The 26,536-nt window shown below is 41.7% G+C and overlaps 2 protein-coding genes across 5 annotated transcripts in view; one reads left to right on the forward strand and one right to left on the reverse strand.

Moving 5' to 3' along the window:
• The window catches only part of MCF2L2 (MCF.2 cell line derived transforming sequence-like 2), a 207,706-nt gene that overhangs the window by 46,424 nt on the left and 134,746 nt on the right, over positions 1 to 26,536 (reverse strand). The window lies entirely within an intron of this gene.
• B3GNT5 (UDP-GlcNAc:betaGal beta-1,3-N-acetylglucosaminyltransferase 5) lies at positions 5,117 to 24,809 on the forward strand. 4 transcript variants are annotated; one of them, XR_006732645.1, is made up of 3 exons: positions 5,117 to 5,319; positions 9,259 to 9,366; positions 12,546 to 12,617. XR_006732645.1 is itself a non-coding variant. In XM_045539769.1 (3 exons), the coding sequence occupies exon 3, from the start codon at positions 21,309 to 21,311 to the stop codon at positions 22,446 to 22,448; it is 1,140 nt and encodes a 379-aa protein (XP_045395725.1). In that variant the 5' UTR covers positions 5,117 to 5,319; positions 9,259 to 9,366; positions 21,001 to 21,308; the 3' UTR covers positions 22,449 to 24,809. The 4 variants fall into 4 exon arrangements, 3 of the variants coding, with proteins under 3 accessions (XP_045395725.1, XP_045395726.1, XP_045395727.1); XM_045539769.1 differs by lacking the exon at positions 12,546 to 12,617 and adding an exon at positions 21,001 to 24,809; XM_045539770.1 differs by lacking the exons at positions 5,117 to 5,319; positions 12,546 to 12,617 and adding exons at positions 6,051 to 6,158; positions 21,001 to 24,809.

Genomic DNA, 26,536 nt, shown 5'->3' on the forward strand with positions numbered 1-26,536 from the left:
AAAACAAAAGGAAATTCCCCCAAATATAAAACATGTTTATGAAATAGTCAAAGAGCCAAAAATGTTGAGAAGAGACATGCTGCTTTCTCTGAACTTTTTGTAGAACCTGTTTGCATTTTTATTGACCAGCAGGTATTCTATTATTCTGATAGATCCCTTTTCTCCCAAGAGGGTTTACTTATTTATTTAATATGATACAAATATCTGTCTCAGAAGTATTGCTCTCTCTTTCTAGGGTTACTTAGACCTAAATCTGTAGGGTCAATTAGATATTAATATTGGACTTTACAACTTTAGACCATCAGAGCAACCAAGACCAATTCATGAAATGTATATGGTTTTAGATCACATGACTGTATCAAGGACTTTAGAATTGGCTTTTTAGAAATACCATTAAAAGAAAAATTTCAGTACAGCAAACTATTTCTAAGTTTTAACTAATGGTCTACTTGTGTTAAATAATACTCAACATAAATCCCAGGCAGACTTTTAACTGTCTTTTCGAATTGGGTTGAGTGAGATTTGAAGCATGTATGATCTGTAAAGCAGCCAATGAGCACATAGTAATTATTAACTATTTAGAATAGGAAAATAAAATAAAAAAAAAAAAAGAAAAGGAAAATAGAAAATTACATTTTAGTTGTCTCTTAAATATCAGCACAACCAAACTTAAGTGTACCCTCCATAAAACAGGCAATGAACCTGTAGAAATTATTAACTATTAAGAAAAGGAAAATAAGGCCGGGTGAGGTGGCTCATGCCTGTAATCCTAGCACTCTGGGAGGCCAAGGTGGGTGGATCACTCAAGGTCAGGAGTTTGAGACCAGCTTGAGCAACAGTGAGACCCCGTCTCTACTAAAAATAGAAAGAAATTAGCTGGACAACTAAAAATATATATAGAAAAAATTAGTCGGGCATGGTGGTGCATGCCTGTAGTCCCAGCTACTCAGGAGGCTGAGGCAGTAGGATTGCTTAAGCTAAGGAGTTTTAAGTTGCTGTGAGCTAGGCTAATGCCATGGCACTCTAGCCCGGGCAACACAGTGAGACTCTGTCTCAAAAAAAAAAAAAAAGAAAGAAAAGGGAAATAGAAAATTACATTTTAGTTGTCCCTTAAATATCAGCACAACCAAACTTTAATGCAAAATTTGCAACACAAATGATTGCCTCTGGGCCAGGCCTGGAGCCCCCATATCACAGTCACTATTTTCTGAACCTCTCCAGGGGCTGTAACTTTCTTCCTTTCTTCTGCACTATCCCATCATAGGACCCAAATCATTTTGTTCAATTTAGATAGCTGTGCAAGGCTGAGTGTCAACTGTCTTTTAAAATATAAGTGTTCATCAGACAGCATTCAAGATGGTCCCTACAAAAATGTCACTCCTTCACTCAATTGGGATGTGCCCTCCTGAGTAGGGGACAAAGAGCTGAGTGAGAAGCAGCCCCTAGGAACCTGCACAGAACCCTGTATGCCCCTGAGAGTGCCCAGTGTGTGTCTGACCTGCCAGTGGGGAAGGGACAGGAAATGCTGCGAGACCCACTGCCAGGTACCAGGTCATTGTCACAGGGGCTGTCTGAGCATGTGCAGCATCGAGGGAAAGCTGTGCACAGGCTATCCACAGCGCAGCTCTGCTGGACCAAGGAGGGTCCCAGCAAGCAGGGTGTGTCCCTCCAACACTGTCCCTGTCCCTGCCCCTGAGGTCCCGCACTGAGTGTTAGATGGCACATAAGAGATGTCTTTATGTGTTGACAGAAAGGAGATGATCAGGTACAGGAGGCTCCTGCCCCAGGCAGAGGAGAAGAGAATGGGACAAACTGGGTTCTTAGAATGGCCTTCGGGGCAGCGCCTCCTTGTGCTGTCAGTTCCCCTCCTCTCCCAGTTCTGGGTGTACCTAGTGTGGTTTCCTCAGGCTGCTGAGGTCCTGGAATCCAGGGAGGGTGCTGAATGGTGCCAGACCACAGGCAGTGGCATGAGCTGCAGGAAAGAGCCAGAGCCTCCACTGTGCCTTTTGGGCTTTGGTGGCAACCGAGAAGCACATGTGGCTGTTGTACTACAGATGGGGCTTCTCAGAAAGAAAGTTTGAACAATCGATGGTGAGGAAGCCTGTGCAGAAATTCAGTTCAACCAGCAGTTAAGGGGCGTTCACTCCGTGCAGGCGCGGGAGGGGCGGTCTTTGAGGGAATGGGAGAGGGGCAGGGCGTGGGCTTTAGTTAGTCCCCTTCAGACATGTTAAGCTGAAGCTTGACGTGACAACTAAGTGAAAACATTTAAGTTTGGAGCTCAGAATCGGGCTGGAAATATAATCAGGATTAAAGACAATGGGTGAGATCCCCAAGGAGCACTTGTGGAGAGAAAAGAAGAGCAGGAAGGACGTGTGGGGGAGGGGCTGGCGGCAGGGGAGGGGAGGGCAGGTGGAGGTGAGGCTGGGGGAGTGCTATTTTAAAGGTGGTGCTGTGTCCCAGAGATGTGAAATGCCTCAGATCCCTTTAGGGGATGGTGCTGGGACCCAGCATGAGCCCACCTCTGCCTTCTCTCCCGGTGGGCACGAGGCACCCGACCCCCATGTGCCCATTAGGATGGCCTGGACTCTGTGCTCAGCACTGCCCAGTCATCGTGATTATGCTCAGTCCTCACTTGCCCTTGCAGGCAGGCATTGCTGGGGGACAGAGAAGTTGGGTAACTTGCCAGAGATCTGGGGTAGGAAGCCGGGTCAGCACCCAGCCAGCGTCTCTCTGACAGCCCAGGCCTTGCAGGAGCGCCGGGCTGCTCCAGAACACATGGCTGTGGTGCGTCTGAATTCACAGGACCGGGTCTGCACGGGCCTGTGGGGAAACCTCCTGATCTGACAGAATCCAGAAAGAGCAAAGTAGGCAGAACAGCCAAGCCTGACACTGTGCTGATGATATGCCCCAGTTGTGTTAGGCGTTAAGCCAGTCAGTTTTCAAAGCTCGTTCTCCTTTCATGATTTCAGAACACTGGCCTCTTCCTTGGGTCCCTGTTGCTCCTGCTATCTCCTAGGATCTCTTACACTCAGAGTTTAGTCTTCCTACCCACAACTGATGATGCTGTCCTACTGCCCTGCTCTCTGGTCCTCCCTCCTAAGTCTGCTACTCCCTCTGCTCTTTCTCTGCCTTATCTGACCCTTCTAAATCTAACATGAAGATTTTGACTCCTCTCATTTTTCAAGTTTACTATCTTACAGTTTTCTTTTCCCAATACTTTCCATAGTTCTCCAGTGCTCTGCAAAGCACATTCCTGATGGTAGAGTTCAGAGTCATTCATAAATCTGATCACAGGGCTCTCTGCTTACAGGCAGCTACCATGGACAAGGAGAGCATGACCACATGGTCCTCTTTCTTTATGCTGGCCAAGTCAGCATCATCACTATTACCTCAGTTTATATCCAACTCATCTCAAAATCTTCAAGCACTCCCTCCCAATGAAAGTAATTGAGTACTATACCATCAAATCTACCATTCTTTCCCCTCTCTCTTGAGTGGGACGGGGAGCCAGCCTGCTCTAGGTAATCTTCCCAGATGGGCAAAGGGCCCTCCCTTCTCTGTCCTCTTCCCTGTGTGATGTGGGCTGTGCGGGCCCCAGGGTGGGCATTCTGGGCCACCTTGACCTTCCCCATCTCTCATCCACACCCTCTCCTCTCCTACCACCAAAAGCCCCACATCCTCTCACCAATTTGGGGACATTCTATCTGATGTGTCTATCTGATACTGCTTGATGTGTCTATGATGGGAATGCTCGATTTTTATATGTGTGTATCAATGTTTTGGCCAATTTGGATTTCTTGTGGGTACAGTTTTATGTGCTTGTGCATGGGCAACACACATAGGCCTAGTTCCAAATGATCTGAAAGGAATATAATTGCAACAGAATATTTGTATATAAATACAGCATACATAGGTGATGGCTGGGGAGAATGTATGTGGGATTTCAGTCAGGATTTTATTAGAGAAGGTATGTGATTAGCACTCTCATTGTCAGTGACTCCCTTATAAATCACCTTATACAACTATTTCTGTCTGTGGTCTGATGTACATGTAGCGCCATAATCTCTGAGGTGATAACAGCAGATGCTGAGTAACGCCCTCTGTGCGCAATATATGAAAAGAACTGCATGATTGAATAGATTCTAAAGAGCTTAAAGAAAGCAAATACAGGCCCAGCGTGGTGGCTCACACCTGTAATGCTAGCACTTCAGGAGCTCCAGGTGGGAGCATTGTTTGAGATCATGAGTTCAAGACCAGCCTGAGCAATAAAGTGAAACCCCCATCTCTAAAAAAAATAGAAGAATTAGCTGGGTGCCCTGCACCTGCAGTCCCAGCTATTCAAGATGCTGACCCAGGAGGATGGTTTGAAGCCAGGAGTTTGAGGTTGCAGTGAGCTATGATGACACCACTGCACTCTAGCTCCGACAACAGTGCAAGACCCTGTCTCAAAAAAAAAAAAAAAAATGTCTCAAGAAAAAGCAATTACAAAACTTCCTAAAAACAGTTTGAATTAACAAGCACAATGTTGTTTTTACAGTCTCAAACTCTGATTAGACGATCTACTTTTAACTCGCTACCTGTCTTATTCCTTTTACAATAAACCCAAAGCTTTTACTTTACTGGAGTATTTGGGTTAATCTTTTGTTTTTCTGTCATGTTCTGAAATACATACAATAACAAAATCACTCAAAATATCACCGCTGTTAAATGGTAATGTTTTGTGCTTTAAGGAGAGATCCACAACAACATTTGGGGGTCAAGAAATCAAACAAATAAGGGATTTATTTATAATCTCTTTCCTTCAATGGAAGTTTACATTCTCTTGATATTGTCTGGTTACCTGCATTAAGAATTTTGCAGGAGGAAAACAGCTCGAAGAGGACATTCATGTGGATTCTGGCTTACATTCGTCATCCGAGTAAAATGATCTCAATTGACTGAAGAAGTGCAGGGAAACACTTCCTGGAGTTCTCATCGAAGGACTAGAACACATTCGGGCGGAGTCCATCACCTTCACCGACGCTCCCGGATGATGGCGGGTGGGGCCGGGCTCTGGCAGTGACGCTACGAGGGACCGGAATGCGCCGCGGGGGGGCCGGGGCCGCCGCCCCGCCAGAGTCTGGGATTGGGCCCGCACCCGATCGCCCGCCCCGGCCCGCGCCGCGCGGGGGAAGCGAGCTGGGTCCTGAGCTGGTTGCCCGGTGTTCGCCCAGGATTTAAGCCGGCAAGTTTCGTCCTTTAGACCAATGACTTTCCCTCCGATGCGGGAAGGAAAGCTGACCTCCAATTTGGACGTTTAAAAAGCTGAGCTTGGACTGGGTGAGTTTTGCTTCACGTTCCCCTTGAAATTAAGCTGGGCTTGCATGTAAAATCGCCGGGGAAGCTGGACCGGGGCGAGGACTCTCCCCTCTCCTCGCGTATTTTAGAAACGAACTGCTGTCGTGCAGCCTTAGTTTGCCGCTGTCCGTCAGTTTCCTTCCTTTGTTATTTAGGCCCCCTGAAGCTCAAGGCTTAAGTGGTGTGAGTGACAAGAAACCTTTGAACAAGACTTGCCTAAGAGTTCGTCTTAGAACTCGTGCTCGCAAAAGAAAATGAAGATAAGAGAACTGCTACTCAGTCAAAACTTACTTCTCCCGTACGGGAGTAACTGTGTTGTGTACTGAAGTCATTAGTCTAACATATTCTACCTCTTGATGAAAAGTGTATCGAGGCCAGTTTCTTTCATATGGAATTAATATGTGATCAGTTGTACGATAAACACACAGCTTTGCAGCCGACAGCATCTTAATGGGGGGTCGAGGCCCCTCTGTGGGTGGAAGTCTTGGCTTTGCTTCCGAATCACTAAATGGGGAAAATCCGAGCGCGCTTGGCGGGATAAGTCTCGAGTCCCTGGACAGTTTGTTCTTTGTGCCGCGGACGGGCCCTCGGGTCCTCCGGGAGGGCTGTGGGCGCGGGGGCTGCGGGCTGCCGGCCTCCGCCCCGCCCCCGCCCGCCCGCCGCGCCTCCTCGCCCGGGCTGCTCGCGCTCCGCGGCACAGCAGTCTCCGAGTCTCTGCGCGCTCCGGCCCGGGCCACGTCTCCGGACGGCCGCGGAGGGAAGAGTCGCGAAGGGTGGAGACGCAATCTTTCTCGGGGTGGCTCCGGGACTCCGGTTGGAAGGTGAGCTGGGGCCGGGGCCACGCGGCTGGAGCAGAGTCCGGGCCCGGGGCCCGCCGCTCTAGCCGGGACTGCGCGCGGCCCAGCGTCGGGAAGCTGGCGAGGCCCTTCCCGCCGCCCGAAAGCGCGGAGGGCTCGTTCCATCCCCGGAGCGCCTTTGTTTCCTCCGGCCGCCAGCGCGGGCTCCTGTGAGCCCGGGCCGAGCCGCCGCCCAGGTGCTACAGGTAGGCTGGGGGGCCGGGAGCTCCAGGTGGGGACAACTTCCCCGGGCCGTGCGGGTTCCCCCTCCCTGGGAGCTCCGGCTCCGCGATGCCGAGACCCGCCGGAGCGCGGGAGCCACAGGCGAACGCTGCGCCCGCAGCTTCGGTTTCCGGCGGGGACCCCAACCTTGAGGCCACCTCCAGGCTGCAGGGCTGAATTCGGGTAGAATGCCTGCCTCCGGCTGGAAAGGAGGAAATGAGTTGCTGGCGGGGGAAATGGAGACAGGGAACTGGGCGGGCAGGGGAAACTGGGAGATGATGATCTCTCAGCTCTCGATAGCGGGGAGTTTTAGCTACTCTTACGTTTGACTCTGCCGAATTTTATTTTGCATCCTGATGTAACAGTTAATTGCTTGCTCAGATACCATGTAGGTAAAAGTAACAACTTTTAATTCGACTCTGGCTACACACTGTATTTTTCTTCCCCAGTATTGGTTTTCATAGGTTAAGTTGAAGGGACTTCAGTGTAACCACACAGTGGCTGGTAATGGCTTGTAGCTCATATTTAGGGTAATTCTCTGATGAAAGTACATCCATCAGAATTGGATTGGTTCCTTTGTGCCCTTATTTTGGGAAACCTTGCGTGGTCCCTGTGGAGGAAGGGAGAGGGATGTGAGGAGCTGAAGTTGACCCAGAAAAGGATGATTGAAGGTAATTGTTTTAAACAGTGTCACTGAAATGATCCCACCCTGAACTTTTTGAAAGGATGATTAGTGGTTAGCAGCCGAGGTTTTAACTTTCTCACAAGAAACTTTGGGTATATTCTATGTCATCACAAGCGGGAAAGCGAAACTTGCTTTTTGGAGCAAACTCTTTGGTCTTAAAGCAAGATAAATTTAATACCTGAAATGTTTCTATTATATACTTTTGCTCTTTCTCACGCCCCCCCCCCCCCAGAGCATTTATCAGCACTCAGGAGGCTGACTTAGCCTGACACACCCCAGCCCTCCAGGGCTCACTGTGACACCTTAAAATTGAATGAGTGTTAGGACAGGGAAGCTCAAGCTGGAGCCCAGAGAAGCTGTTCCTGAGAAAGCGAGAGAGGAGGACAAGTAGGAGGTAGAGATGCTTACAATTGCTTTGCCTACAAAGAAAACTCAGAAGGTGGGAGAGAATTTTCAAAATAAATTGCAGGCCCTATCAAGTAAAAAATGTTACATTATATTTCATTAAAATGGAGATCACATTTCCCTTTTTATAAAGGACATTCAAATGGTGAGATTGTAGGAAAAGAAAATAATTTTACAATTCTCAAATATAGAACAACTTGAATATTATTAACTCATGGGTTTTGAAATGGGTCATCTTTTAAAATGGGTCACTTTGGCTAGAATCATTGCACAGGGTGACTTTCAAATTATAAAGGATCAAGTTCTTTCTGAGGTCCAATTGTACTGGAATCTACATTTCAGAACACAGGATGTGGTAGAAAGAAACTGGGAGACATCCAGAAAGAAATGGTCTCTTCTCAATGTAATGAAGTATACCCTATTAGGGGGAATTTTATATATGCTCAATCAAATAGATCTAAGCTTTGCATTTTATGCTTTTTTTGAAATGTCTCCATAGCCATTATTTTATTCCACTGTTAGAATAATCTTCTGAGGAGATGAATTCATTGTATCTGTGTTCCAGAAACTGAGGCACAGCAAATTATTACAAAAGCTCTGCCATTTGTCATTGAATCTCTGCCAGCAAAGATGTAGCCAGAATAGTGTAAATCTAGAATTACTTTTCTTACAGTATGTAATGTCTAGTATGTATTAGCTTATATATATATATAAAAGCTATATATATATATAAACTTTATATATATTTTTTATTCTTACATCCCATATATATATATACACACATACATATATAAGGGATATAAGAATCTTCATATTTAAAGATAAGAAACTTTATCAGGTGAGATGTAAACTTTGAATAAACAAGTGTTGTGTGTGGGGTTTTTTCTTTCTTTCTTTTTTTTTTTTTTTTCATTTTAGTTGTATAAATTCAGAGGCTGGCTTTGATCTGTAACTTATTAAGATTTAACTTCCATAGTGAAGGCTTTAACACTAGAAGCCAGTTTTCTACAGAAGAGAATGTTCTACCAAGTCTGCAGGCAACAAATCCCAAAAGTTCAAGTTCAACATATTGTTACACAGCCTAAGATCCTCCTAAAGTTTCATGTTTTATCTTTTTTCTTCCTTTCCTACAACTCTTTCTACAACTTTTTGATAGTGCTCTTAGCAAAATAAGTTAAAAAGTTGACTCAACTCAGGTTTCCTTCTCCTTGGTTTATAGGGCCTTGAAACTGTATACCTGTGTTGTTGTCATTGAAATGTATTTTAAGTGTTTGTGGGAACTATATTGTTCTTTCCTGTCAAGAATAATGAAGACCATGAGAAACACGGGAAGACCATATTCAGTCAATCAAGAATGATACTTCTGTTCTCAGCCATGACAGCATTTCGGATGGGTTAGGGGGGTATTAGCAATCAGATCAGTATTTTTCAAAAATTCATATCTAATTAATATTTTTTGAGAAGCATATTAAGAATATAGCTCAGCATTCTGGAGGGAAAATAACTTCTAAAAAATATCAGTCATCTACTAACTAACCCATCATGGTAAAGATACATGAACAGTTTCTAGAGAAAGGAAATTAGCACATATGGAGCATCTGGACAGTACTTGGTCAATAAGTTATCTCAAATTATCCTTAGAAAACACTGTCTGGTACATGATTGAGAGAAAAGTCAAGCTTATATGACCAGTAAATGGAAGAGGCAGAATATAAATTTACTTTTGCTCAAATTCTAAAACTGTTTTTTTTTATTCTCTCCTGCCTCCACCAGGTCCAGATTCCAGGTGGCACTGGAACATTAACTGACTCATTGGTTGGGGATCCACACCTGAAACGCCTCCGAAGTCTTCCCAGCATCCTGCCTGTGGCCTACTGCATAGTATGTGATACATCAATATTTGTTGAATTAATTAAACATAGGTATTACCTACTTTCAGGGCTGCCCAGCATAAAGCCTGGAACAGGTGTTTAATAAATAATAGTGAACTTAAACTATAAATATTGATCAACTAAGACATAAACATGTTATATATACCTCTTATGTTTCATGCCATCTTTTACTTTTTGTATTCTGTGTTGTAAACCTTCAATCAAATATTGTTTCTAAATAAAATGTCCAGAATGAGACATATGAACTACCATTGGAAAACAGGCATAAACCAGGTTATATCATCACTCTGTTTCTGAGCCACCGTTTTCCTTATCATGATTTGACTTCAGCTCACCTTTCTCCTTTTTTTCCATCTTCTCCCTTACCCTGGCTTCTAGCCAAACTAAGTTATTTGACATTCTCCACTTGAGCTACCACCTTTTCTCTCATGTACTTTACAAAATTCCTACAGTAGAGTCTCTTGGAATGTCTTTCTCCCTGCTTCCTCCACCCCACTCTTTTAAACCAGCTTAAATGCTCCCTGTCCCACTCTTCCTGGCTCTCTCTCTCTTTCTGAACTATCTCTTCTCCTTCTTTCCTCAAACCCATGTTTGAATTCTGTCTGTTATTGTAGCTCCTGCTCATTTGCCACCTCTCCCACAAAACCTTCCGCAGTTTCCATCTTTTCTCATTTCAGAGGAGAGCTCTTCCCTCACAGAGTGCGTGGTTATCTCAGGGAAACTGGTTCCAGGGGACCTCCTGACCCCCCTGGATATCCACAGATGCTCAAATCCTTTATAGGAAATAGTGTTGTATTTGCTTACATCCTACACAGATCCTCTCGTATACTTTAAATCATTTCTAGATTACTTGTAATACCTGATACAACCTAAATGCTATGTGAATAGCTGTTACACTGTATTTTTTAGGGAATAATGACAAGGGAAAAAAATCTGTACCTGTTCAATACAGATGCAACCATCCATTTTTTCTCCCTAATATTTTTAATCTGCAGTTGGTTGAATCCAAGGATGCAGAACCCACAAATACAGAGAGCTGACTATGTATGCGTTTCCAGTATCAGATTCATGCATGAAGCTTACATTGACCTTCCTTTCCCAACTGAATGCAGCATTTCAAACATACCTTCGTCAGTTTTTCTGGGACAAAGTCATCCTAAGAAATCTTGAGAATGTTTGAAACATTCTAGCTTGAGTTGAATGTTGTTTTTCTAGTGACCCAGATAAAGCAGTCATTGTGTCTGAAAATTCCTAGTGGGGTTGCAGGGGTGGGGTGGGCAGTGGTGGCGATTTTCACCATGTTTTATATCACATTAAAGGGGTGGGCCTATATTTTAGGCAGTAACTCTTATTCTTACTGATAGGTGAACCTGTATTTTTGATTTATCCACTAGCTATAAACCTTATGATAGATAACTAGTTTACATCTACTTATCATGTTTGCTTCTTGTGTGTCACTTTATGAGCTGACTTTGAATATATATTCAAATTTTCCCTGCCCTTACTTATGAAAAAAGGTTTGATACAGCTTTTTCATAAGAGAATAATAGCTTTTCTAGGGCTCGGGTGTGTGTGCATGACTCCTTATCTTTCATTTTATCCAATACTTGCTCATCAAATACTTGCTTAAAGCCTCCTCTCTGAGTCCTATACTTTTTTTTTTTCTCTTCTCCTTCCTTCCTCCCTACCTCTTTCCCCCTCTTCTGCCACTCTGGATCTCTGTCCTTAGACTTCCTCAGTCTTTGTGGAGGAAAGACTATGTACCCAAAGGACACAGACTCATGGGGTCACTTCTGCCCATTGTTTAGTGCTGTTGGCACCAAGAAAAGGAAGGAGGGACAATTGAGATGGGGAGTTGAGAAAAGGGTTTGTTAGTAAAGAAAGTGAGAACAAGCACTAACAAAATGCAGGTGGTAGCAAAACTTAGATGACCTCAAACTTCAGACAGTAAAGCAAATTCTCTTCCTTCTTGAGTTGCCTCTCTTGACCCTTCCCACCTGCTCCCCTTCCGTCCCATCCTGATGGAGATTGCAGGAAGACCTGTGTCCATGCCAAGGAGGAAGGGCAGGGAACCAGGGCTCATCAGCTGCTCTGCACTGCCATGGGGTTTGGAATTTATGGAGGTTACATAGTTAACCTTGTATCTTGGTGCCTCAGTATTTTCTTCGGCAAAATGGGGTAATCATTTCTCCCTCATAGGTTGTTGTGAGGCTTAAAGAGTTACTATATACGTAAAGCATTCAGAACAGTTCCTGGTGTACAGTAAACATACCCATGTTAGTAACTGTTGCTAAAGTGGGTAAAAGAAGTTTGTTTCTAAGTAGACAAGAATTGTATTTAAAAGAGCAAGTAGCCCTGTCAACCCAAACAACTATGTTGTAAGAATGAATACAGAGGGCCAACCTTACAAAAGCAAATGTTTGACCTCTCTGAGATCTCCTTTTTATTTCAGCTTTTTTATTTGTTTCAAATTCTACATAATCAAACTGGTACCTGGGAAGTTTTAGTAATTTAATATAACTCCTCTAAAATATAATTATACTCTATAATCCCGTATCACTAGTTTCCTTAGTAAAGTCTTAGGGTCTGTCTTTAACCTATTTGTTCATTATTTCCCTGTCTTTATTTTTCCCATAATCAGCAAATAAATCTATACCCCGATTTAAATTATAAAGAAACATATAACTTAGTGTATGTAGGTGGGGATCTCATAACTGGATTCAGAGAGATGCATGTATGTATTTATCTATCTGTCTATTTATTTATTTATTTATTTATGAGACAGGGTCTCACTCTGTTGCCCGGGTTAGAGTGCCGTGGAGTCAGCCTAGCTCCCAGCAACCTCAAACTCCTGACCTCAAGCCTTCCTCCTGCCTAGCCTCCTAGAGTGCTAGGATTACAGGCGTGAGCCACCATGCCCAGCCTCAGAGAGTGTTACCCAATTTCCCCCTCTGTCCCATATCATGCTTGCTAACTTGGAATTTAAAGTCTTTGGACTAACACTGAATCCAGAACTAATTCTAATATAAATGTGTTCTCTTTGGAAGAATAATAACTCCAAATGGCTTCTGATTTTGCCCGTGGCTTGAGCTAAAGTTTCATAGCTAAAATCACAGCCATAAAAACACCTGAAGACAGCTGTTGAGTAGAGTTTTTTCTTTTTTGTAGGCCTTATATCAGAACCACTCAAATTTGAATTAAAGAATAACAGTTGGAAGGATATCTGATTTTTCACGTTTAAAATGTGAGTTATAAATTCATATTTCACATTGCATCCTTCTTCCTTCTTGAGCAAACAGAATAGGCAATTAGTAACAAATAGTTTTGTAACCAGTTGTATTTCTCAGCACCAATTACTGTAATTGTTTTATTAAGAAAAATCTATGAAGATCAAATTATAGCTTTTCCAGTAAATTCCTGGCTTTTTATTCCTGGTTTCTTTCAATAAGGCAACTTGCCTCCTGGAGATTGGTCCTAGCCATGCTTAACAGGGAGTAGATGATCAGAAGCAGCCAGGAAGAAAAAGTTTGGAACGTAGAATAAAATGCAACATAAAGATGGTACAGAAAATGTTATCTTTCTTTCCTTTGAGTTACACCTGGACAGGAACCAAAAATTGTCTCTCACATAGGACTTTAAGTAATAAAAGTTTAAATATAAAAGGTATAAAGTACTGAAGCTTTTAAAAAAAATCTGTGACTTACAAGAGGTGGCTTATTAGTTTATAGTCATACTTTACAAGCATGTCACTTTTAAAGGAATCAATATTTGCATGACTCAGGATATTCTGAATATAGGTTGATTTTTAAAATAAATACAATCATTAATTCAGTCTTATTTTCTGTGAGACCATTCAGGGGCAAGTTTCACTGTAATACTTTTTATTTCCACAGTAAGGAAAAAACTAGAGCTAGAATGGAAGGGGTAAGTTACCTAGTTTTCTTCTTCTAATCCATTAGCTTTCTGTCAAATTACACTGCCTATGTATGTAGCATTTCGGAGTTTGTTTTTGTTTTGGTAACAATTGAAATAAGAGAGGGTCATCTTATAGTAGAGCTTCAATTCCATCTAGATTGGTGTTTTTCAGATAGATAGGACACAATCCCTTAATGGTTCATGGAACCACTTTAGGCAGCTTAGGCATCCAGCACTTAAAAAAAAAAAAAAGGAATAGAAGTGTGCCTTGTATATAATAAGGATTAATGTTGTTTTATGATACTTTATTTTGGTATATATGCATACATATGAATGCAGACATATCCGTGGAAGTCAGCAGTATTCAGCAGCCAGGGGTTCCGGTTCCAGGCAGCAGGATAGTGATTAGGATAAGTCAAGTGAGGTGGGGCTATGTACTGCATGGTTGGATCCTGCCTCTTTACAATTTTGATATTATCTTCGCCATGGATTTTTTGCATTAATTTCAATTTTTTAAAAAATACTGCATTAAAATATTACACTGACTACTGTGTTTCTGTCCCCTCTTAAATTTTGCACCCAAAATAAGTGCTTTCCTTGCCTCTCCCCAGCCCTGGCCCCAATCAGAATGTTTTACAGAGGGAGTGGAGAGTGCTGGAGGTGGGGAGCCTGTGAGGAGGCGGCACACGTGGGGACAGGCGTTGACCATGTGTCTGGTATCTTCTTTCTCTAGGAAGCAGACAGGAGGTGAGGTCTTCGGGGTGAGGGGACAGGCCCTGGGAGAGGGGGATTTATCATGGCTGCTGAAGAGCCTGGGAAACGGAGAAGGCCTAGGACAAGTACAAGGACAGGTACACAGCACTGACAACTCTGCCCACAGCTAGACGGTGATTTGTGGTGACACTGTCTGTCTGCTGAGGTAGGTTTCTCCAGCAGCCCTGCAGGTGTTGTAGGAGTGGTGGAGAGGATAGGAGTGATCCAAGGCCTGGGGTTCTTGGGGTGGAAGGACAGGAACCAGGGACGGGAACCAGGGACAGGAGGGCAAAGGTGTCCAGTGATTCTGCATCTGAGACAGGGAGGTGTGTAAGGAAAAAAGGTCAGGAGACTTCTGGGTAGGGTAGGGTGTTAGGATGCAGGCAGGGGTGGGTAGCGGGTTCTAGATGAATATTTAGAGGTTGTGGTTGAGGAGTGAGTGTCCTGGAATTTACAATCTCAGAGGAAATGCAATTCTAAGTGAAGCCATGTAAATGACTTTCTGGCTGATAAGTTGTCTTGAGTGTTGGGAGACATGCCCAAAATGGTATACATATCATAAAATAAGGTTTCCTTAGACTTGTGAGTATTGTATGTCTCCTCAATAAAATGGAGAAATATAGTTTCCCTAAGATTAGATGTTGTTACTATATTACAGTAATGTCCAGAAATGGTCAGGAATATGGACAGAGATAAAAATATATGCATTTTAAAAGTAAAACCCACCAGTTTTCTCTAGTTAACATTACTCAGCCTTCAGGTCTCAGATTCAGTGTTGTTTTTTTTCCTGGAAGATGCCATCCCCAACTTCTACCCAACCCCCAAATGGGGCTGGGTCCAACTTTAGACCCTCCTGTTGCTCCCAGCACAACTCTGTTTGGTCACTGTCTGTCTGTCATCCCCCGTGACAAGAGCCTTGTTTGCTTGTCCTGCTTACCTACGCTACCCGTTTGTTAACCTGATCTTAATTTTCTGATGAACTAGCCCTTTAAAATTGGTCTTATTTTCCTTGACTCCTCCCTCTTTCTCCTTCTCCTGCGTTTATTTTTCCCCCAAGCCTGTCTGCTCATCTCTCCCCCTGGAGAGCTCCCCCAGTCCAGGACATGAGCCATCTTCCACCTCAAACTCAGCACAAGTCTGAAACCAAATATAATCCCCCCTCACTCCTATCTCAGGAAACCAGTTTGCCCTTCCTCATCAGAAATGCTTGAAATTGGGTCTCACTCCTCCACCCCTCCTCAAGTCATTCCTCAGGTACTGCTGGGTTTTTGTTTTTTTTTGAAAATGTTTTTTTTTTTTTGAGACAACTTCTTTCTCTGTTGCCTGGGCTAGAGTGCAGTGGCATCATCATAGCTCTACAACCCCAAACTCCTGGACTCAAGTGATCCTCCTGCCCCAGCCTCCCAATTAGTTGGGACTGCAGGCATGTACCACCACACTCTAATTTTTCCATTTTTAGTAGAGACAAAATCTCACTCTTGCTCTTGCTCAGGCTGTTCTTGAACTCCTGCCTTCAAGTGATCCTCCTACCTCGGCCTCCCAAAGTGCTAGGCCTGCCTGGCCTGAAAGTATCTTCTTTATCCCTTCCTTCCTTGCCCACTTCTCCCACCCTGGACTAGGCCTTCCTCACCTCATGCTGCATCAATATGAGACCCTGAGAAACCAGTGCCCTGATCTCCAAGCATTCTGCATTTCTTTTCTTTTCTTTTCTTTTCTTTTTTTTTGAGACAGAGTGTCACTCTGTTGCCCGGGCTAGAGTCCCGTGGTATCAGCGTAGCTCACAGAAAGCTCAAACTCCTGGGCTCAAGCGATCCTACTGCCTCAGCCTCCCCAGTAGCTGGGACTACAGGTATGCGCCATCATGCCCAGCTAATTTTTTCTACATATTTTTCTTTCTATTTTTAGTAGAGACGGGGTCTCGCTCTTGCTCAGGCTGGTCTCGAACTCCTGAGCTCAAACGATGCTCCCGCCTCAGCCTTCCAGAGTGCTAGGATTGATTACAGGCATGAGCCACCACGCCCAGCCCTGATCTCCAAGCATTCTGCATTTCATCCTGCAATGCCATTGCCAGTTTAATCCCTTTTGATCAAACTTAATAAATACTGAACAAGGGAGTTATCATTACAAACAAACACAGAAACTTCTCTGACTTCCTGCTGTTCTCTGTACCCACTACAACTGTTGTCCTATTTTCAAATTTCTCCATAAGTAGGCCCCAACCTCCCTGCTTTCAAATATATGCCTGTTTCTCAAATATTTGTCATATGTAATTCTTTCCCTTCTTGTCTAAAACAAATATTGTTCCTCCTCCTGCAAACACCTAAATCCTGGTCATCCTCAGGCCCTCCTAAACTGCTGACTGGACCAGCCCCACAGATCTCTCTACTCCTAGGGACTCTCTTATTTTGCCTGGAAGCAAATTATTATGCAAATTAGCACAGTCACACTGTACCTCACCTTGATGTGGCCATTGTTGTCCATGGGAACTGCATTTTCATGTGGGAACTATGAGTCTTGTCACAAATAGATTGTAAATGATTTGAAATTAGAGATTATAAAGTACTGGTTCATGATCTTCCACCGTGTCTGGCATAAGAACCCACATAGTAAATACTGAGGTTGATTAAAACTTCAAAACTTATAGCAGGTTTTACATAATATCACAAAAGTAGACTCAACAAAGAAATGAATTGATGGCAGGGGTAAGGTGGGGAAAAAATCAAGGGTTATTGCAGGGAACCTTGTAGCCTGTAGGGGGACTAACTCTAGTTTTTTCCAGACAATTTTAAAGAGCTCTCTTGTGAAAAAATATTCTTTTGAGTAATTGAGGGGCACAGCTCCCAGACTGGAAAAGTATTTGGGGTCCATCACCTTTTCTGATGTTCCTACTTCTATTCTTTTTTTCTTCTGACTACTTCTGTTAGAAAAGAGAATACTAAGGATACTTACTTCTCCTTCTCAGTCCAAACAGAAGCAAACCCAAGTTATATTTGAGGTATCTACATTTTTTCTTCTAAGTCCTGTTTTCTCCCATGTTCTTTCCCATTTCCTATATTCAGCAGGCTCTGGAGTTAACCTGTAATTTTTATTGCCCCTTGGTAACATTGCACGGATATTTGTTTCGATTTGCAGATTAAATCACCAGAGTTAGGTGAGGGTTGCCTGAGGTTGCACAATAAATTTGGCCCCAAACATGGGTAACCCTTGAGTTTCCAGCCTGTTGGTTGGCCACTGACCCGTGCAGCAGGCACACAAAGGAAGCTGCACCCACAGCACTCTGCTGTGGACGGCTGCTGAGCTCCGTGCTCGTCATTGGGATCGCTTTGTTTCCTGCCAGGCCCAGCATTTTCTTCCAGCCTGGCTTGCAGGCTTCTTCCCTGTGTTCTAAACACGAAAGCTAGGAGATGTGCTTTAGGGAAGCTCTAAGATGTGTAAGAAACCAGAAGAGTGAGTGCCCATCGAACTCCATCAGCAAGGCCAGAGCTGGCTGTAGAGACCTTGTTTACTTATAATTAATGAATTTAGATGGGGGAGGGGCTGGGGTAGGCCTCCTAGTGACTGTGGTCTGTTTGGAGGAATTCAGATGTCCTTCTGCTATAAAAGTGAAGCTGTGTAATACAGATGAGTTTACCTTTCCTAAATCTTCCCCTCATCATACCAATACTATATCAGTGAGATTTGGTTATGATTTATGTAAGTGGTGGCTAAACAATTCAAACAGGTGAGGGGGAGAAATCTCATTTTAGAACTTCACATGCTGTACCAAACTAAATAAGTAGTGTAGGCTGTTGGCTTTGTGAGAAGTCCTTTGTCATTTTTCAGAAAACATTTTGACTTGTTAAGGTCAACTTGGAACAGCAGGAAAAATATACGAAAATAAGGTACATACATGTTGAGCAGGGGATAAAATGAATGTTACAAGTCAGCTGCTAGCTTATAGTAGCAATGTTAGCAGGCAGCAACACACCAACCTAATGAGTAAGTAGACCCTGATTCATTGGAGAGATACCAGCACCTTTGGTGAGTCAGGTGCACATTTGGGTGCTGGAGGAGTTGGGCTGTGGATTGACAGTCTAGCAAGAAGCTCAGCCTTGTAAACAGCTGTACTATGTGCAGAGAGCACTGGCGTCGGAGCTTACTGAGCACAGCTGCTTGGGAGTGGGAAGGTAGTTTTGCCTGGGATCTCTTAGATTCCAGAGGTTACTTTCCTCTTTGTTCCCTTCCCAGGGTCTGTTGGAGTAAAAACTGCAGATGAGTTTCAATTAAGAATTTCCCTAGAATTCTTAAGTACTTATGCTGTCTTAAAATCTCCCGTTCAGAATTCTGTTACCTTGCTTTAAGCCTCCAGTTCCTTCAAGATGTGGAAGAGGCCAAAGCGCCCTTGCTTTTGGCCTTCAAAGGGTGGTCCTTATCTAGTAAGCACTGTGGAAAGACTGAGCGCAGTGACCCCCTGAATGAAAGTGATTTTGCAAAGTTTAGGCAGATGCCACCATCAGAAACTGATGTTTCCTGCTGTACTTCTCACTTTCCTCTGGAGCACCCAGTCCAGAAATGACCAGTCAAGGGGGAAATGCTGATATTGATCTGTCCCTTAGAGCAGTGTTTCTGCCTTTTTGATGGTAAAGCACAGCAACGCATTTTACATTATAACCCCTAATCCACACATACATAAAACTGAAGGATTCACAAAATGATCCCTGTTCTTACTATTTTCGGTATATGCTGCCAATTTTGTTTTGTTTTGTTTTTAATGCTGGTTGTGGCTTCCTAAGGGGTGCATGCAGTTTTAAAATCTATGCCCTAGGAATAAAGTGCTACCTGTGGTGATTATCTCTGGCCAGTTTCCATGAGGCTTGGCTCTAATCTCCAGTCCTTGGACATTTTGCATTCCTGGACTTTGCAGTTGTCACCGATATATAAATAGAGCTGGATCCAAAAGCCCTGAAGTTGGGAAGGAGGTATCACAGATGGGGCTGGACCCATTCTGCAGGGCACTCAATATGTATAGTTGGTTTTACATCGGGGTCAAGGGTGGGAGTCTTGAGCATAGGTCTCTGGGCACAAAGCAGGGCCTTTGCCCTGGGGCTTGTGATGTGGCTGGGTGGAGCCTGCATCACTCTTTCCCTGTCAGTCCTGTCCAAAGCCCAGGAAACTGATAAGCCATGCCTGAGGGAGAGAGCCTGCTTCTCCAGGCAAGGAGGTGTTTCACTTGTGGAAGGCACTGGGGACAGAATCGTTGAGGAAAGGGGTGCTGTGTCCTAGTAGTGGAAGAAAGGAGAAGATGTGGGGTAGGAAGCTGTGGCATGGACCTCATCCGAGGTGGCACCTGGCTGGGCATCATGACCTCCACTCCTTTCTGAGTAACCAGCACTTTGAGTGAAAGGTGGCTGTACCCTCAACATAGTTCTTTGCACCAGCATTTGGTGAATGCCTACAAGGTGTCGGATGCTGACCTGGATGCTGAGTGTAGGGTGTCTGCAACATTGTGCCTAAAAAGTCTCAGTACAGGGTAGAAGAAGGTGCTGTGGCAATACAGATGAGAAGCACCTTTAGGGTAATGGGGTGATCCTAATTCAAGCTTCTCAGACAAGGATGTCTGTACTACTTAGGATGAGTAGACTTCTTATTAGCAAGGGAGATAGGGCATGCCAGGCCACAGGACTGCTGGGACAAAGGCCAGAGCATAAGAAATGGCAAGCATGGCTGTGCTCCCAGACAATAATTTCGTACTGTCAATTGATGTGACGGAATAGCTGGAGAGGCAGATCCTAAAAGGTCCTGTGTGCCATACTAAATCACAGCCTTGACTTCATCTTGTCACTGACTAGGGGCAAGGCTCTGAAGGGGTTTAAAGAGCTCAGTCTCATGGTTAAATCTGAGTTTTAGAAAGGTCACTGACTGTAAAGTGGAAGGTGCATTGGCCAGGGGGTCATCTAGTCTGGTGAAAAGCGACGATGACATGAAGGGGTGAAGAGAGATTTAGAGGAAGTGATTCACAGGATTTAATAATGGGAAGTGGAAGAAAAGGAAGACTTTCAGATTTCTGGCACAGAGGAATGAAGTACAGTCAGGCATAAATAAAGAGAAATGGAAACAGCAGGTTTTAGGGGTGAAGGTAGCAGAATGGGTTAGAAATGGCATTTGAGTACTCCTGTGTGCTAGGTAATTATCTATTGACTCTATATGTCTGTTTAATTTGCATAAAGACTTTGAGCAAACGGTCTTATCCCGGTTTCTCAAATGTCTGAGTTAGATGTGTGACACAGTACAAGAAAAAGCAAGTGGCTGAGCCAGCATTGGTGTTCACACTGCCCGACTACAGCGATAGTGCTTGTTGGCCACATCCTGCTGCTTCCCAGTTTAGAGCATGTTAAATTTGAGTTTCCAAATGAAAAAGTACAGAAAGAAGGTGACTGTATAGATTTGGGGCTCACAAATAATTTTGGTTAGTGAGAGTTTGGACTGTTCTTTTGAAAAGCAAATCTTGACTCCTTGGTTGTGAGCCTTGATTTAAAAAAAATAAAATCTTACTCTTATTCCTGACTTGTCTAGGGTAAGCTTTAATGGATTTTTACTGCTGTGAACTTTCTTTTCATCTAGTATTTTGTCTTGATTAATATAGCTACCTACATCCTGATTATATTCAAGTCAATATATTCATGGATATACCCATTTGTGAAATGTGAGCTTTAAGTATACAAGATTATAGCCATTTGGGGGGCTTTTTTTTAAGAGTAGTAGGAGAAACAGATCTCTGATTCTGAATGGGAAGATAATATAGTTTTTTTTTCCTCCCTTTTCCTGTACTCCTCTGCTAAATACTAACTGCATCATCACCTTTTGTCCAGATCAGTCAGGTTACATTTGGTTTTAAGGAATTAGGAGTAGTTTGTTCCTTTTCAGTAACTCAGTACTTCATCCACTTATTATTCTTTTCTTTTCTTGACTCTGATAGGTGGTGGTGAATGTTCACAGAGAGCAGCGCGCGGAACAGCTGCATGAGGCCACTCACCAAACTTAATGAAGGATGCCAATGTGGAAAAATTTTGATGTGCCAGTATCTTCATTCTACAGTGTGTTCCATTCTTTTGCAATCTCAGAAAAATGGTATTAAAAGAAAATATTTTGTGAAATAAGATCATTTTCCATTTTTAATGACCAACATGTAGTAAGATGGACATCTGTTCTATAGAATACAGAGTTCTATGGTCTTGGAGAAGCAAGAACCTGTTTAAAACTGATCCTAAATAAAAACAGACCTGAATGGATATGAGAATGTTTATTAGTGGCAGAAGACTCAAAAAATGGCAGTTTATTCAGTTATTTGCCACTTGTTTTATACTAAGCCTCATGGTTTTTTGGGACCCAATCGATAATAACATTGTCAGACATATGAAATCCTACTCTTACAGATACCTCATAAATAGCTACGACTTTGTGAATGATACCCTGTCTCTTAAGCACAGCTTAGCTGGGGCTCGCTACCAATACTTGATTAACCATGAAGAAAAGTGTCAAGGACAAGACATCCTTCTTTTACTGTTTGTAAAGACTGCTCCTGAAAACTATAATCGACGTTCTACAATTAGAAAAACATGGGGCAATGAGAAGTATGTTAGGTCTCAACTTAATGCCAATATCAAAACATTGTTTGCCTTAGGAACTCCTGATCCACTGAAGGGAGAAGAACTGCAAAGAAAGTTGGTTTGGGAAGATCAAATGTACCATGATATAATTCAGCAAGACTTTGTTGATTCTTTCTACAATCTTACTCTTAAATTACTTCTGCAGTTCAGTTGGGCAAATACCTATTGTCCACATGCCAAATTCCTTATGACTGCTGATGATGACATATTTATTCACATGCCAAATCTTATTGAATACCTTCAAAGTTTAGAACAAATTGGTGTCCAAGACTTTTGGATTGGTCGTGTTCATCGTGGTGCTCCTCCCGTTAGAGACAAAAGCAACAAATACTATGTCTCCTATGAAATGTACCAGTGGCCAGCTTACCCTGACTACACTGCTGGAGCTGCCTATGTAATCTCTGGTGATGTGGCTGCCAAAGTGTATGAGGCATCACAGACACTTAATTCTAGTCTTTACATAGACGATGTGTTCATGGGCCTTTGTGCCAATAAAATGGGGATAGTACCACAATACCATGTGTTTTTTTCTGGGGAAGGTAAAACTCCTTATCATCCCTGCATCTACGAGAAAATGATGACATCTCATGGACATGTGCAGGATCTTCAGTACCTTTGGGAGAATGCCACAGATCCTAAAGTAAAAACCATTTCAAAAGGGTTTTTTGGTCAAATATACTGCAGGTTAATGAAGATAGCTCTCCTTTGCAAATTGACCTATGTGGACACGTATCCTTGTAGGGCTGCATTTGTCTAATAGTACTTGAATGTTGCATGTTTTCACTGTCACTGAGCCAAACCTGGATGAAAAACTTTTAAGTGTTTGTCTACTCTAAGTAAAATGAATAGACAAAGATATATTTTGAAAGCCCAGTCTATCAGAATGTTTCTTTGATTCTAGAAGCTATTTAATATGACTTACCTACTTCATTGCCTAAATTCATTTCCAGGTATTCATATTTAGAAAAGTTTATATTATTAATGAAAACAAAACTAAAGGGAAATTCAAGTTCTCATTTAATGCCACATGTATATGTATGGTGGTGAGAAGTTAAGAAGCCTTGCTGTTAGAATAACTGCTTTTGGGAAATACCATCTTCAGAGAAATTAATATATTGTTAGACCAGGTATACAAGTTAATTTTTGTTAAGGAGCACTTCATGGAGGTGGTAGGGGCAGGAAAGGGTTGGCATAGGAGAAAGTACATGAATCTGGTAAAAAAAAAAAAAAAGTTTCTTGAGATGTAGGAAAATGTACATCTTTTCCAAATAGCTATTTTTACCTACATGATGTTGGAGTCATTTAAAATATATCTTTTTTTCAAAGTTTAATGTGAACCTTGAGAAAAGTCATTAGCTCTGTCCTAACTGGTACTTTATATATTTTTTAATTTTCTTTTAAATTTAAGAAAATGACACAAAACATGGATAGTTTGTTGCCCACAGGGTCCTTCTCTAGGGAGAAATCACTGTTACTTCAAATAAGCTGATTTTAATTTAATGAAATTTTCAACTGCTTTTTAAATATTCAATATTGGTCTGTACTTAAGGTTGTTATTTGAACGTAGTTTACATAGAGTAATATAATAATGGGGACTTTAAAAGGAAAGATAGAACATTAAATGCCTCTTTTCTCCATAATTTATAAAATTTTAGTGTCCTCATCATTGTACTGATTACTAAAATTAGCCCACCCCTCCCCAAGAAGGTCTCAAACTATAGTAAGTTGCCCCAAGTTCAGTTTTAAATTGAGAGTATTAAACATCAAAGCTATAATATCTAAAATAATCTATTTTTTCATCAAATAACTGTCAGAAGCGATCTTTATCTTTTATGTATTTCAAACTTGAAAGCAGAGTAAAAGTGATGGGAAAGTTGCCAGAAAGAGGTTTAAAGCATTAGTAAAGCTACATGTTCCTTGTAATCAAAGGGATGTGGCTGAGATCTAGTAAAGTGACGTTTGTTTTACAAAGCAGGATAAAAATGTGGCTGTCACGTAAACTACCTCCCGTCACTACAGAAAGAATTGGGTGATATCCATTGCTAGGGAGATTATATGAGGGCCAAAATAATGACTTCAGCGAAAGTAGTTGAACGGATTATAAAACCTTAGCTGCTCTATAGAGGTACCTGTTAGGGAAAATAAGATGTCTCATTTAATAAGATGATGTCTGAAAGATGAAAAACAAAACTAAAAAAGATTTCTCAGTAGATACAACTGGATTACAATATTTATAATTTTTAGCAGGTAGCTTTTTGAAAATGTTTACAGAAATTTTTTGTTAATTTTTTTTCTATTTTGAAATTTGAGGCTTGTTTACATTGCTTCATTTAGTATCTAATGTCAGAACTACAGTGTCAAATATTCTAGGCTGTAATTACTTTCAGAGTAGGTTCAAGGTTTCATAGCATCACGGTTTAAATTTTCTAATCAATTTTCAAAACCGTGAGAACAAAAGCACATTTTGACAAAGCAGGCTTATAATTAACTTTTATTAGTTGATTCTTTAATAACCTTTTGCCTTTTGGCCATATATACCCTGTGTATCTATACTTGGAACTGTTTAAATTTACCATTGGTTGAAACCATCAGTGTCACTGGCCATCAAAGTGATCTTGTTTACAGCAATACTTTTGTGAAACAACTATTTATTTGCTGAAAGAGCTCTCCTGAACTGTTCTTCTTTTCATTTTTGCTTAGAATAGAATGGAACAGGTTTAAATTTAAAGGAAATATGAAGGCACTTCCTTTTTTTATAAGAAGGAAGTTGCCAGACGATTCCTTCATCAGACTTAAAGTACTAAGAATAGTATTTATAAAAAGGGTTCCAACCTTTTAAAAAAGAAGGAAGAAACTTTTTGGTGCTCTAATGCAGGGCTATCTTTTTTAAAAATACCAACAAAGGGAAAATAAACAATCACCCTGGATGGTCACTTGAGTAGAAGATGATTATAAACAGTGTTATTAAAATTTTTTACCTTTCGGTTGGTTTGCATCTTTTTTTCCATATTATTAATTTTATACCAAAATGTTAAACATTTGTATTATTTGAATTTTGCTCTTGTATGGCAAAATAATTAGTGAGTTTTAAAAAAATTATGATTTGCAATAAACAACTTAAAAATTGTCAGTAAATGTGTATTTAAACTCCTGTGTGAACACCATTTGTTTATATAATCGACTTGTTCTGTTTAATGTACGACACAGGCTTAGTCCTGTGCCTGTTCAGGCTTGCTGCTCTGCCCAGGATAGAGGATAATCACGTCCTCTGTATTATGGAGTCACCTAAGATGCTTCTGTTTGTTAAATGCTTATGCTGGAATGTCTAGATGGGGGGGATGTTCTTTCCTAGTACAGTCATGCGCCAAATGATGTTTTGGGCAGCGACGAACCATATATGCAATGGTGGTCCTATAAGATTATAATGGAGTTGCCCTATACAGATGTATCCTTTTTTATCTTTTATTCTGTGTTTTTATTGTACCATTTGTATATTTAGAGATGTTTAGATACACAAATTCTTACCATTGTGTTAGGATTACCTACAGTACTCAGTGCAATAACATGCTGTACAGGTTTATAGCCTAGGAGCATATAGGCTACACCATCTAGGCTTGTGTAAGTATACTCTGTGATGTCATTCACACAATGACAAAATTACCTAACAACACATTTCTCACAATGTATTCCTGTCATTAAGCAATGCATGACTCTAATTTGTTCAAAAAGAGATGAAATAACCTGTAGTCATAGTGCCTTAAGATACCATTTGAAAGGTTATATTCTCCTTTTATTTGATATTGTGAGGTATCCAACATAGATTCAAATTTACCCCTAGTCTCTTAATGTCAGGAATGCCCTTGTGCCTACTTTGGAGTATTTGGTGCTTTGGTATATTTGCACTTAGTATGTTCTCATCTACTTTTCACCTAATTCCCACTCAATTCTTGGCATAGTATATATTAAATAGCATGAGTCAATCTATATATTTTTTAAACTTGGAAGCATCTGAATTATTTGGTTGTATTAGAACTCTTACAAGGCATGGTTGGGGTGTTTGTAGTTGGGACTAAAATGATGATTACTTGGAAGGATTAATTAACTTGACCTATGTTTGAGGACTTTAATTGGATGCCATAGCTGCAATGAGAATGGAACCAAAGAACTCTTGATATGTAGGATTTTTCATCCTGTTATAATAGTGAGAGGAAGATTAGATGTCTCCCTGACGCAGTTTTCTTTCCAGTCACTTCCGCATTTTGCAGTGAGACAATCCTTACTCACAGCTTTCATTATAATATTTCTTTGCTCCAGACCTCAAAGGCTCCTTACTGCCTCTAGCATCAAATTAAAATTTTTCTACCTTGTTTTCAAGGTTCTGTGTAATCTTCTTTTCCTCCTTTATTCCTATAGCTTGAATTTTTTTCTCCCACTGCTACTATTTATCACAAATTTCATCCATGACCATACCTTGCTTAAGTTGGTTTCCCTTGCCAGGGACACTGTTTCTCCTGTACCTGTTGAAATCTTGGAAATCCGACCCTACCTTCACTCCTTCCTTAAGCATCTTCTCCTTCCCAAATTATACTTAATGCCATATATTACTTACTACGTACTAATTTTTCCAGTGGTTTTTTTTAACTACCTATCATGTAAATTCTGAAGGGAGGGGCTCAGCACAGTCCTATCACATAGCACTCAAAATCATTATTTTTTCCAAATATAATAAGATAATGCTATTCTGGCGAGCCATTCAAATATGAAAAGAGTTTAATTGGAACCCTTAATGGACACTATCTGGCATAACATTTTACCTATACTACTTAAAAGTTTATAATTTAGTCA

Source organism: Lemur catta, chromosome 1, assembly GCF_020740605.2.
Source record: "Lemur catta isolate mLemCat1 chromosome 1, mLemCat1.pri, whole genome shotgun sequence".
NCBI lineage: Eukaryota > Metazoa > Chordata > Mammalia > Primates > Lemuridae > Lemur > Lemur catta.